The sequence below is a fragment of the Penaeus monodon genome, chromosome 3 (genome assembly GCF_015228065.2).
Source record: "Penaeus monodon isolate SGIC_2016 chromosome 3, NSTDA_Pmon_1, whole genome shotgun sequence".
Lineage (NCBI taxonomy): Eukaryota > Metazoa > Arthropoda > Malacostraca > Decapoda > Penaeidae > Penaeus > Penaeus monodon.
In genome coordinates this window covers 48137753-48152799 of record NC_051388.1, presented here as the reverse complement: position 1 = coordinate 48152799, position 15047 = coordinate 48137753, and the positions used below count along the sequence as shown (strand labels likewise).

Here is a 15047-nt window from a genome sequence, read left to right as displayed (position 1 = left end):
TGGGGGGGGGCCCCCCCCTGGTGCTCCCCTCCCCCGCTCACACGCCGCTTTTTCCCAAACCCCTTAACCGCCCGGAACCTTCTTTAAATGTTTCCAAAGGCAATGGCTGGCAGCCAATAAGTTTTATTTATTTATAGATAAAATTTTTAAATTTTCAAATTTTTATTATTTTTGATTATAAATTATATAAATATTTAAAAATTTAAAATTTTATTAAAATATAATAATTTAGATTTTTAAGGAAAGAACTATTAATTTTTTTTTAATAAAAGAATATATTTAAAAGATATTATTAAATAAATAATTAAAAAATTCCCATATTTTAAAAAATTTTTTTGTTAAAGAAAGGTTATATAACTAAGAAATTATATATAAAATTAAAAATTATTAGGGTAATTATGATAAAAATTTTTATGAATTTTATAATTTAATTTATATATTTAAAAATTTAAATTTTTGGTGTGTTGGTGGGTTTTTTGGGGGTTTGGGGTTGACAAAAAATTTTTGAGAAAAAACCCCTAAAATAGGTTTTTAAATGGTTGAAATCCCTGAATTAGGTCCAAAAAGGGGAGGACGGGTAAAAAGAGGAAGGGGGGCCGGAACACCGGGATGGGAAGGAACCCACGGGGGGCCACTGGGATGGGCGGAGGCCCGGGGGCGGGAACGTACGGAGAAATGGGAAAAGACTCAAGGGAAAGCGCTAAAAAAAAATCAGGCCCTTTTTTTAAGGGTTCCCCGGGCTCAGGGTGACATCGCGGGGAAAAAACGGCCGTCAGTCCAAAAAAAGGCCTTCAGGGGGGGTTGTTGCCCGGTTTCTTTTTGGGCCCCCTCGTAAGGGGCGGAACCCGCCCAAAAGGGAACAGAAATAACCCAAAAGAAGGAGGGCTGGAGGGCCGTTAACGGGGGAAATTCCCCCCCGAAAACCCGCCTGTTGGGGAAAGGGAAAGCGAACCCAGGGGGAAAGCTTCCAGGGAGAAAGGTGAGGATCCCTTTGCCGATGAAAGAGGTTAAGGTGCCGCCAATAAGGCGGCCAAACCGACCCGGGACCCAGTGAACAAGCACCCGGGAAACCAGCTTCCTTGCCCCCGGCCCCCACCCCCCGGAAGGCCTACGTGCTATTTTCCTAAAACAAAATGACAGTCATTTCCTTTATTTACACAAGTTATTTACCGTACACTTTTCTTAGGAAAAATACAGGGGGGAAAGGAAGGAAACCAGCATGTCACAAGGCACAATACAGCTTATCACAGGGCAACACAAAATATTAGCGTCAACAAGGGCACACACGAGGTCTTCACAGAGCAGCACCCAACCCGTCTCCCCTGGCCTTGTTCCTCCCCTCTACGATTCCACCGCCAGCGCGACATGTTGCACAGGTCCCTTTCATGTAAACACATGTTTCGCACAGATGACAAAGACCCATGGCGTGCAATATAAATATATATATTTATCTATATATATTATATATATATATATTAATTATATATATATATATATAAATATATATATATATATACTATATATATATATCTATATAAATAAATATATAATATATTAAATATATATATATTAAAAATATATATTATTATATATAAATATATATATATATATATTATATATATATCATAAATATATATATATAATAAAAATATATATATTAAATATATATTATATATATTTATTTATAAAATATTATATATATATATAAAATATATTTATATATAAACATTATATATATAATAATATATTTATATATATATATATATATATATATAATATATATTTATATCATCTTATATACATAAATATATATATATATATATATATTTTATATATATAAATATATATATATATAACTAAATAAATAAATAAATAAATACAGATATAATATATCATATATATATATGAAGAATGGAAAAACACTCTTCCGTGTGATCATTGAAAGAAAAAACCCACAATACAAAAACTAGAATTTATTGAAAAATGAGGTTTCTGTGGTTGGATGTTTCGAGGGATGAATTTTGGAACCACCTATTCTGAAACAGGTGCAGGACCCCCCTCTATTCGCATTGAAGTGAAACAGCCTTGGGTGTTTCAGAGAAAAAAAGAGGGAATTCACTTTGAAAAAGGGTACAGGTCCTCTTGAGGGATGGAGAGGAACTGCCTGGAAAAAGTGAAAGAGCTTCCCTTCCTTACGGAGGGAGGAGCACAAGGGTCCCAACAATCGATGTCCTGTAGGGGAAAGTGCATCCCCTCTGGTCTACCCCAGAGGTGCACCTACCCACGTGTTTGCAACGTGCGTGGCAGCTTGTGAGCTGGGAGGAGACAGGAGTCCTGGAGTTTGAGCGATGCCGGGCCACGGAGTACGCCCTGACGGCTAGCAACAAGCCTCTTTGGTCTTATTCTAGCAAGAAAGGCGGCCTGATCCAGGCCCCCCCCTCGGTCAGGTCAGGTCAATTGACCCGTACCCTCGGGGGGTAGGGTCAAGCAGCATGCTGCTGTTTGGCCCACACGGTCGTGAGCATTGTGCAACGGCTCTAATGGCTGCGATATCCACTCATCAACCCTGTTGCTGTTAGACAATGGCTCTAACACTCAGCTTCCCCTTGTTGGACTCCGTGGTGGGGTGGGTGCGTGAGTGGATGGAGCACTGTCAATTACATGGAAAATCTAACAAAAAATCCCCCACAGACAGATCCTAAAGTTGACGACCCTGCAAGGCCCCAGACCACAGGCAGCCACCCTGAAGCCATACAGGCCTCCGGGGTGGCAAAGAAAACCCCGAGACAGGATGCACTGTCATGCCTGCTGCCAAGATGGTGGACAAGCCAGAAACGACATGTCAGAATATGTCTGTCCACTAGATTGACTCTAGTGATGGCCCCTCAGGCCAGCACCCCGGCCAGGAAGGTCTCTGAGCACCCCCCTCAAACGGACCCCAATGACCGATAGGGCAAGCACAGCTGAACCCGCCGAAACATGCTGGTGCCCCCAACGTAGAAAAGCTCCAAAGCCGGAGACCGACTCTGAAGGAGACGTCTAGGACCCCTATGGCGTTTCCCCCAGTTCAAGGTACCTGTTAAAATCCGGAACAGTTCGACAATGCCTTTCCAAAATTGGTCAGGGCATGGGAGAGCCAACGCCAAAATCGGTGTCAATCCGGGCTTTGCGGCGAGATCAGGGGCCATGATATCATGCCCAAAGCTCAAGCCACCTTTTGTTTCCTGCAGGAAACAAAGGAGCTAAAAGATGGGAGGAAGGTAAGTGAGCCTCTCGCCACTGAAATCCCCTGAGGACAAAAGAGGGTCAAGATGGTACTTGGCTTCTCAGTCTCAATGATGTGGAAGGTGATCGCCTCACACCACAGGTCGTTGGAGGTCTTAACGAGTGTCGAGGTGAAGACTCAACCAGGCAAGTCCTGGTGTCCCATGAAAGGTTAACCCCAAACCTCTACCCTTGTCTAGGTAACTGGGGTACCTACAACCTACGACATATGTGCCTGATCCACTGCTGGGTGTTTCAAGTCCAGAATGATGGGACACCACCAGGCTAATTGCACAGGAAGCCAAAATGTGGTGTCTGTAGCAAGGCTACACAACACCGAGGCTGTGCATTAAGGCATACAAAGAGGAAAAGAAGGACACAACAGCAAAATGTCCTAATCTGTGCCAAGATGCATCATGCCGGAGCTGGCTGCTCTGTCAGGAAAGAGGTGGCCTCAGCGGCAAGAGGTCGCTAAGAAGCAACCAGATTTTGTTCCCGCCCCCCAGGCACCTATGTCTGGGGGAAGAACAAGAGCAAAAAGGCCTCCCGACCTCCTAAGAGGAAGGAAGCCGCCCCCCAGCCGAAACCGGAGATCTCCGACAAACAGGAGTTCCCCAAAGCAAAACCAGTGCAGAAGAACACTATGAAGAAAAAGAAAGGTTCTAACAGCACCACAAACGTCCCCCCAGGGAACAAAAGACATGCTACTCGATGAGGGCGGACAGTCGGTCCTGCTGACTGCTGTAGTCATAGCAGTGGAAAACATTCCTTGAAGCAAAGGACAAAGGAAGAGGCCAGATAAGGCAGTCGAGGTGCCATGGTCGGCATTGCCCAAGACTGTCGCAACCCATAAAGGGAAGGAAGATGGAAAGGGCCCAAAACAGCACCATCCTATCCCTCACCAGCGTCGAGACTCCCTCCCCACTCCAACCCAGGCCATGCCTCACAGGCAGAAGCCTAGCCAGGTGATTCATACCAGAAACTGAATCAAGAACAACGCTGGGACCCTGCCCATGCAAGGCCAGCCAACAACAATGCACAGAAAAACAGCCTGGCCAGAGAGAAAAGCCCAAACACTTAAAGTCAGAGCTACAAATGACTTCCACCACACAGTGGACCCCAGGGATAGCCTGACAGCCGAAGAAGGAGGACCCTCAAGCAGTGAGGACCTCACAATGGAGTTGTCAGACTTTCCGAAGACCGTCAATCGAATCACGACGATGTCTCTAATGTAACTATCAACTAGTTAACATTATGCACCGCAATCTAAGTATTCTGCAGTGGAACATCTATGGTCCCCCTACATCCTACCAAGCAGTGACATCCGCCATGCAATAGTGCGATACAGGCCAAACATGACATTGGCATGTCCAGGAGATATTAACAGTGGGAACCTGTTCGTCTTACGGGTATCACGTCTCATGCTGCCATGTGCTGATGGCAAAAGAGGCCGATCACCCCTGTCAAAGCAGCAATTCCCATGCTCCACAATAGCCGATTCACCGCACTGTGGTGAAGATGTGAATCTCTTGCCATCGAGATTCACCCTGGCCGTGGGGCCCCTGAAACTTTACAGTTGTGTACAGTCCGGCCACACTGTAGTACCTTAGAATCAGCCAGGTTGTGCTCTGCAGAACACGACCGATGTGATCAAAGGGGGAGACTTCAATGCACACACATCATCCTGGCCCTGCAGGGCACCGGATGCGGCTGGCTTATCACATAGGCCAACATGATTCGCGACATTCCCGAGAGCGCTCCCCAATAGCCAGGAAGCCAATGCATGTCAGAGGAGTGGCCGAGTCCTAACCCTGGCCACTGCGGACTCTGGTGGAGAGGATTGGTGGCGTGTCGTTGTCTTTGAGACCATCACTAGTGACCATTACGGCACTATAACTACCCTACTCATGCAATAGTGGCCCAGCCGAAATGCCCACGACCGAATCCAAGATCGAAAAACAGACAAGGTCAACTGGGCGGCGTCTTCAGGCGCCTTGGCCCGCTGTATCTGAGAAAACAATGAACCCACACAAAGCCAAAAACGTGGAAGTGCTACAAGCAAACTTGTATAAATGCCATGATGAGGCAGCCTCACTGACCATACCCAAAACTCGGCCTGGGGTCCAGGAATCACAAAGACGCCTGGTACTTTAATGACGAGATTAGGGAGGTCAACAATCAGGGTAAATATGTGCCGAAAACATTATTTATGAAGCAAAGACCCCCGACAGCTAGCCTCCTAAAGGGAGGCTGTCAGGGATTGCCAAGGAAACTCTTTCCGCAGAGTCAGGCAGGAAAAGCAGTGGCTGGAATGGTGTGTCTTTCAACACCATAACACCCTCTCAGAGATATGGCTAACGGGTCAAGTGAGCTACCAGCTGTTCGCACCGAGATGCCGACAGACATGGCGCACGAGTTCTCTACGAGAACGAAGTAGCTAGCAACAGCCCGCCAGCCGAAACTGCAGGCAAAAACAAGAATGTACAACCAGACAGAATTGCTCACTTCAGAGAAAGGGCAGGCCGAACTGATAATCGGACATATCTTTTCTCTGAGGGAACTAAGAAATACAATAAAGACAGTGGCAATACAGCCCCGGGCTCTGAACGGGATCTCGTACCCCATATTCCACCTAGGACTAGTAGGTGAGCTTGCATTCCTGCAACTCATCAACAAGTCTGGCGAAAACTTCCACTCTACCCCAGGGGAGTTGGAAGAGGGCTACCATAGTTCCCATTCCTAAAACCAAAGGAGCCGGGGAAAGTACCGCCCCATCTCCTCTACTCGGCGGTCTGGCCAAGACTGCCGAGAGGATGGTACTGAACCGGCTCCGATGGAAAACGGGACCCCACAAGAACATCTCCACGGGTTCACCAGGGGCTATGAGACAGCAAACAGCATAGCCCACGCTCTTGAGGACAATAAGCACGGGCACACATCTGTGGCAGTATTCCTTCGACTGGAGACAGGCCTTTTGAATGGCAAGTCCTCTTGCCAATCAGGAGAGCCTGATCCAAAAAGGAATCAGAGGTAAGCTCCTGGCTTGATGGTGACTACTTTACGAATTAGAACAGCCAGAGTCAAATTCCAATGTCACCTATCACCAGCACATGCCAATAGAGAATGGAACGCCAAACAGGGTGGGGTTCTCAGTCAGCTCTTCTTTAACACAATTAACATGTCCTGTGTCTCAAACATAAACCTCCCCAGTGGGGATGCAAGATCAATCTCTATGCAGACGCTATTGCTACATCTCACTGGACCTATTGCATAAACAAAGCCCAGAGTTTCTGGACCTGGTATCCGAAGGATGTGTGCAGGACAGGCCTAAAGACTTCTGCAGCCAAATCCAAAGCCATGGCCTGAGACAGAGACGTCAAGGCACAAGTCTGAAAATCCAGGGAATAGCACTTGGAGTGGGTTCAGGACTACCTCTACCTTGGGGTAAGGATTAGACCGGACCCCTCTCCTTCCAGAAGGATGGTCCAGTACCTGGTTGACCGAACAAAAACCAAGGACTGTCTGTCATGAGGCAATGAGTGGAATACGCCTAGGGGCCAGACACAGAGTACTAAGATCCTTCATGTACAGGTGTCAGGCCCATTGTAGGACTATGCCTTCCCTCGCTCTGATTGGCATTAGAGAAAATATAAAGACCAACTGAGACAGTCAAAACGAAGCCGCCAGGGTTCATTCTGGTGCCCCAAGGTGGGGAAGGTCCTCAACGATCCTAGTGGAGGCAAACCTTCTCCACGTGGCCTCAGCGAATTGATCTAATGGCAGCAAAAATTCTTTATCAAAGGCCTCCAGGTCTCCCCAGGGACAAAGCCTAAGACATTAAATCGTCAGATGGCTAGAAAACAAGATAACGGGCTGTTTGCAAACAACCTCCTGGCTGTCTCACACAGCCAGGGTGTAATCACCATCAACTTTAAAGAAACCACTTCTCGCCAAGGGCATGGACATCCCCTCACCCTGACCCTTTGTTCAAGCTCTGCCGTGAGACAAACCTCGATAGAGTTACTCGGTATGAGACTGGCAAGCAAAAAGAATGAATATGTACGCCTAGCCAACGGCAGAAACTCAGAGGGTCATTGCTAACCATCACCCCTCCGCGGCAGCAGAAAAATTATACGGATGGCATACGGTCGATCCCTTGACCCACCAATGCAGGCGCCGGTCTTCGCAGCAAGGGATGCCACATCAATACCATGAGGAACAGAACAACTCCCCCTCGCTACGGGCAGAGGGCAGTTGCTATCATGGGGAGCACCTTAACTACGCGTCCGTGAGGAAGGACATGTGGTCATACACACAGACTCCAAAGGGAGCCGTTCGATGTCTTCATGCCGCGCTCACCCAATGACAATACACCTTTGACTTACCTCTTGACGCTCGGGCAAAGAGGATTCTTGCACAGGGTAGAAGAACATCATAAATTGGGTTCCCAGACACATGGGCACAGAGGGGAATGAGCTTGCTGACAGATTATCCTGAAGTTGGCTAGGGTGGATGCCCCCTAAATCCCATGCTAACCCACGAGCCGAAAATACTTAGGAGGAAGTGTACCTGACGGCCACCTTCCTTTATCTCTGCAGCTTCACAGAGAGGAAACGAGATCCTCCCCCTAGGCCAGATGGTAATCAGGACGCCAAAGGCTATGAACCATGGCCACTTCTCTGAAATAAACAACACAGCAATGCGCCTAGGTTACCACTGTGCATCGGGCAGATTCATACAAACAATAGAACGTGAAGAGAGAGGTGTTGCAGCACGCGCTGAGTGAACGCCAACTTATAATTACTTAGAGAATTGTGTGCACATGCAATTCCTAAGACAAAAGCCCGCAGAAACACGCCGTCATGCTGGTAAAGAGGATTTATGCGAGATGATTACACCACAGCGACAGGAGCGCCGCTGGCAAATCCCACCGCCACTGGTTAAGCACCGAGTGTCAGGAAAACAAATGAGACAAGCCATATAAAAAGCTGACACAGGCCGGGCCATAAGTGAAATGCACGTGTCCCCCCCCCCGAGTCAGAACTTCGCAAATCTCAAGCAAGCCAAGAGCAAGCGTTCATCGGCGGCCACAGTCAATACCTGTCGGGGTACATCCCTGTCGGCGACGGAACGACAGGATAAGGCAGCGTTTGCGATGGGCTGCTAGCACGGGACGAGGATCCTGAAAATCACCACTCAACAAAAGTGCGTAACGCTTCACTCCAAAAAAGGGGAAAATTGCAAAAAAATTATCTCGTGTTTGATGTGTTGGAACTTAATGTGTAGTGATCTGCATAGTCAATACTACGGGGCGTTTTTCCATTTTTTCTTTGCAGAGTAAAATACCCCCACCATACACATGGATGCTGCGGCTTGCAGAAGAGACAAATACCCATACCACACGGTGTGCTGCGTGCGGCAGAGTCAAATACCATACCAAGGTGCTCATTCTTGCAGAGTCAAATACCCATACTCATGGTGCTGCATGCTTGCAGAGTCAAAATTTTTTTTAAAAAAAACCCAATACCCACGGTGCTGCGTGCTTGCAGAGGTCAAATAACCATACCAACGGTGCGCATGCTTGCAGTCAAATACCCCTACACACAGTACTGCGTGCTTGCAGGAAGGGTCCACAACAACATCCATACCTCGCATGCATGCGTTGCTTGCAGAGTACAAAACCCATACCAACGGTGCTGCATGCTTGCAGAGCCAAATACCCATAATCATGGTGCTTGCTGCGCGCTTGCAGAGTCAAATAATCATGGGGGGGCCCACGGTGCGCATGCTTGCAGAGTCAAATACCCATACCCACGGCTGTGCATGCTTGCAGAGCCAACTACCATACTCATGGTGCTACATGATTGCAGGAGCAAATACCCATACCACGGTGCTGGTGCGTGCAGAGCAAATATCCATACCAACGGTGCTGCTGCTTGCAGTCAAATACCCATACCCACAGTACTGCGTGCTTGGCAGAATCAAACATCCATACCCCTCGGTGGCGCGTGCTTGCAGAGTCAAATACCCATACCAACGGTGCTTGCTGCTGGCATGCTTGCAGAGCCAAATACGCATACTCATGTCTTTGCTGCATGCATTGCAGAGTCAAATTACCCCATACCAACGGTGCTGCGTGTTGCAGTAAAAATCCCCATACCCCACAGTAATGCGTGGCTTGCAGAGTCAAAACATACATACCCACGGTGCTGCGCGCTGCAGAGTCAAATAACATACTCAACGGTGCTGCATGCTGCAGGGTTAAATACCCACCCCCATAACACGGTGTGCAGCTTGCAGAGTCAAAAATACCATACCCCCCGGTGCTCATACTTGCAGAGCCAAATACCAACTCATGGGCTGCATGCTTGCAGAGCAAATACCCATACCCACGGTGCTGCATGTTGAGAGTCAAATACCCATACCCACGTGCTGCATGCTGGCATGTATATTAAATATATACATACACTACATATATTATATCTCTACATATATACATAATAACATGTACATAAAGACACACACAATATATATTATATACTAATACATGTATGATAAATAGTATACACATATATACATTTTATATATGCAAATATATATAGAAACACACATCTACGATATATGCATAATGTACAAGTACACACCACACCGACACACACACACACACACACACACACACACAGATATATATGAATAATATATAATAAGCTATATAATATATATATATATAAGTGGTGTGTGGTCTGTGTGTGTTTGTTGTGTGGTGTGTGTGTGTGTGTGTGTGTGTGTGTACATGTGTACAAACACACACACTCTCTCACACAGACACACACACACATAATGTATAGAAATCCATATATATATATTTTTATATATAGATATATTATATATATTATCTATATAATATATACATATATATAATATATTTACATATATATATATATATTATTATATATATATATATATATACATATTATATATATATATATATATATATATACATGAGTATGGAAAAAAACACTCTTCCGTACTGATACATTGGGAAGAAAAACCCGCATATACAAAAAACTAGATTTATTGAAAATGATGACTACAGTTTCGAAATCCACCTGGATTCCATCCTCCAACACACACACACACACAGCACCACACCCACACAACACCACACACACACACACACACACATAGTATATATCTTTATATGTGTGTGGTGTGTGGATATATATTATACCTATATATATATATATCATATATATAATGATGTGTGTGCTGTGTCTCCTGTGTGTGGTGTGTTGGGTGTGTGTGTGTGTGGTGTGAGAGGATGGAATCCAGGTGGATTTTCGAAAACTGGTAGTCTCAATTTTCAATAAATCGAGTTTTGTATTGTGGGGTTTTTCTTCCATGTATCAGTACGGCAAGAGTGTTTTTCCATCACTTCATATATATAATATATATATATTAATGATATATATATATATATATATATATCATATATACTATATGTCACTATATATATAATATATATATATCTATATATATATATATATATATATATATACTTATATATACACTCACACATGTCATCTCCGAGAGGGTTGACCCAGGCTAGAGAAGACCAATATGTGCTGAGTATTGGAAGGAATGCTGCATGGACGCTTGGTCGGAGGGAGCCCAGGCGGTGGAGCCAAGACTGGGCGCGGGAAAGCGCAGCCATGCGTGAACACTTATGATGATGATGAATATACATATATATATATATATATATATATATATATATATATATTATATATATATGTGTGTGTGTGTGTGTGTGTACATGTATATGTATATATTTACATTTTGTATATATATATACATAGGTATATATGTATATATACATACGTATATATGTATATATACATACGTATATATATACACATACATACATGCACACACACATATATATGCATACACACACATATACGTATATATGCAATTTATATGGATTTACACATATGTAATTATAATGTACATATAGCGCATAAAACACTTACACATAAATATATTATGGTAGAAAAATCCACAATGCAAAAACTAGATTTATTGAAAATGTGACAAATTTATATACATATATATATGCACACACACATGTATGTACATATATATGTATAAATATATGCTATATGTATGCACATTACACACACATGGCTAGTAGCAGATTATCATTTAAAATGCATATATGTACATACATACATGATGTCTATAAATATATATTTACATATATGTATATATACACAAACATATATACTATATATACATATATACATATACATACGTATATGTATATTTATGCATATATACATATATGCACATATATATTATAGATATAAATATATAAATATATATATATACATATATATACATATATATATATATATATATATATATATCATACCTACTTTATTTCAGCTCTTTAGTCACATCAGAAAATCATTGATGATTGTTAGTCTGCCATTCATGTATTACTTTTGGTAAAGCTAGAATATTAAGTAATAAATAATTGAGGGAAGCTTATCGAGAATAATGAGGAGCGCCATAGATGGAAGGAGGAGGTGTAGGAGGAGTAGGAGGCAGATAAGCGTGTCCATGTGTAGGTTCCTTCGCCTCTCCTTCGTAAGTAACTTCAGCCACGAAACCGGAGTCGCCGTCGACAGTGTAAGTGACTTTCTGGACTCGTGTGTCAGGAAGCAAAACCTTGTAGAATCCCTCGGTCTTTTCTCCGTCACGGTGTTCCTCCCTGTTATATTCGTTGCCGGAATAATGGTCGTTTACTGTCCAATCGAACCAGTACTTCGGCTTCTCCTGTGGGTGAGGGGCGTACAGATTTTACAATGGTTTCCAATCACTTGACAGTTCTGTTGTCTATGGAATCTGATAATCACCATCAACAATGATTATATAGATGATAATGACATAGACGATAAAGATATAGATAGTAATGATATGGATAATAATGATATAGATGATAATGATGATATAGATAATAATGATATAGATGATCATAATGATGATATAGATGATAATGGTAATAATGGTATTGTTGACAATAGATGTAATAAATATACGATTACTGCTGTTAAGATTGCATAAATGATAATAACACAAACAATCAGACACGAGTAACAACAATTACAATAATCGTTTTCGTTTTTGCAGCGATTGCAAAACTAATGATGATAATGAAACGCTAATAATAGTCATAATAACTAATTCACTAATTACCTAATTATGTTAACAACAACAAAACAAAAACAATAAGTGACAGCAAACATAGTGCTAAGAATATCCATGATGTTAATGATAACGATAAGAACAGCAATAATAACTACTAATATTGAGAATAAGAGCAGCAACAGGCTTTTTTGTGCAATGCCTTTTAGATTACTTACTGTTGTTGTTGTTTGCCCATATGTATAGGATGGGGTCCTGGTAGCGGTGGTGGGCAAGTATGTTGGTGGTTTAGGGGCTTGTGGGGGCAGGTATTTTGGGGGAGGGGCAGTGGTGTAGGGCCGTGGGTTGTGGAGGGGCAGTGGTGTAGGGCCGGTAGTTTTGGGGTAGGGGCAGTGGTGTAGGGAACCGGTAGTTTTGGGGTAGGGGCATGGGTGTCGAGCCGGTAGTCGGGTAAGGGGCGTGGTGTAAGGCCGTAGGGATGGGGTAGGCAGTAGTGTAGGGCGGGGCTTTGGTGGGGGCACATACGTAAGAGGCTGGGTGGGTGGTGCGGGTGGGCATGCGGAGGGTGTCATGATCCCACCAAGCCGATCGGGAACGGCGAGCGAAACCGCCAGGAAACACAGACGGCTCTCGAGGATCTGTCAAGATGTGACAGCATCTCAAAGTGGGCGTTAATATATAGCAATCCACTAGCAGTGTCCCATTAATTTGTTACTAACAGACTATGTAATTCATTTCTGATCTACAGAGAATGGTGACGCAAATAGACAAAAAAAAAATATATATATTGCTTTTTCATTAACGTGTAGGCGCCTACATAGACACGAAAACCCGCTTGCATGTTCCTCATTGCACACATTAAAGGGTAACGTTATATATTTTTTTTCTGATGCCTGTATATATGTATGAAAACATCCACACAATTATATAATGTTGTGTGTAGCGGTTGTGTGTGATGTGCTATGTGATCCTTATATATCAACCATCCGCTCGTATTTCGTAGCACTTCCACTGCCAACCTCTTCATTGTCTTGAGCTTTTGGAAGGATGGTGATTCTTTAAGCAAGCACTGGATGCTTATTAGTCCTGAGTAACGATATAGTGCAAGATGACACTGGATCGGCGGTGGAGTTGTAGGGGGATGAGTTGGTATTCAGTGAAAGTATACCACCGGCAGAAGAGGGAGATGTGATATGGGTGAATGACTGTTTTCTCTTCTTATCATTTATCATGCAGTACCTGTGGGTGCCTTCATGTAATACAGATAATATCGTGATTGAAGCAAAATCATAATTAACGGAATGGAATATACCATTTTCCTTATACAAGTCCACGTGTACATAACCTTGGGATTGGCCATAAGGCATTCGGATCTTATGAGACTTTGTACATGCAGCTCGTGTCTAATTTAATATGAAGGCGCATGCGATTCGAATAGGCAAGGATTGTTAAATTTCCTATGACCGTGTTACAGAAATAGCACACAAACATACAACACACTCACTCACACCACCCCACACACACAAACACGAGCACACGCACGCGCACACAGGCACACACACGCACACGCACATACAGAAATATACACTAAATAAAACTGACTCTTTCTCTCAGTCTAAGTATACATATATACATGTGTAAAAAAATGTAAATGTTTATGTGTCTATAAACACACACGGATATATGTATATATACAGATATGTGTATGTATATATTATAAAGTATATATATTTATATATGTACATATACGTATACATGTATGTATATACACAATATATATATATATATATATATATATATATATATATATATATATGAATATATATACATATACAAGTGTATATTTTCTGTGTGTATGTTTTTATGTATATGTATAAGTATGAATATATATGCATACACACACATACACACACATATATGATTATATATGTGTGTGTGCGTGCGTATATATATGTATATATATGTATGTATGTACGTATGTATATATGTATATTTATATATGTATATATATGAACATATATATATATAACATATTAATTTCCTCTGACCGTGTTACAGAAATAACACACACGAAAAAAAAAACTTTCCCTCTTTCTCAGTCTAAGTATATACATATACATATATGTATAAATATATATATGTATGTATATATACACAAACACACACGATATATTTTTTCATATGCATTTATATGTATGTATGTACAAATATATATCCATACATACATATTCAAGTATGTATATATGCATTTATATATGTGTGTGTGTTTGTATGTATATGTATATGTATATGTATGAATATATATGCACACGCAAATACACGTACGTTTATATATATGTGTATGTGTGTGTATGTGTGTGTGCGTGCGTGTATATATATATGTATGTATATATGGGTATATATGTATATATACACATATATAAATTTCCATGCACACACACACACATACACAATCACACACAATCACACACACACACACACACACACACCCTCATATATATATATATTTATATATATATATATACACACATAACACACAAACACACTACATCTGTGTACGTGCGTTTCCCTAA

General features: G+C 42.4%; 1 protein-coding gene and 1 long non-coding RNA gene across 2 annotated transcripts in view; one reads left to right on the top strand and one right to left on the bottom strand.

Moving 5' to 3' along the window:
* Window positions 1-2952, top strand: part of LOC119586862 (anti-sigma-I factor RsgI2-like) — a 3820-nt gene extending 868 nt beyond the window's left edge. Inside the window, exons 3-4 of the mRNA XM_037935596.1 lie at window positions 2308-2442; window positions 2692-2952. Coding sequence (XP_037791524.1) covers window positions 2308-2442; window positions 2692-2952 — 396 coding nt within the window. The remainder of the gene's footprint in view (window positions 1-2307; window positions 2443-2691) is intronic.
* Window positions 2953-11750: 8798 nt separating this feature from the next.
* Window positions 11751-12768, bottom strand: LOC119596058. The gene is made up of 2 exons (XR_005230737.1): window positions 12693-12768; window positions 11751-12105 (listed from the first exon to the last, which is right to left on the bottom strand). It is a non-coding gene; the product is annotated as an uncharacterized LOC119596058 (long non-coding RNA).
* Window positions 12769-15047: the final 2279 nt, after the last annotated feature.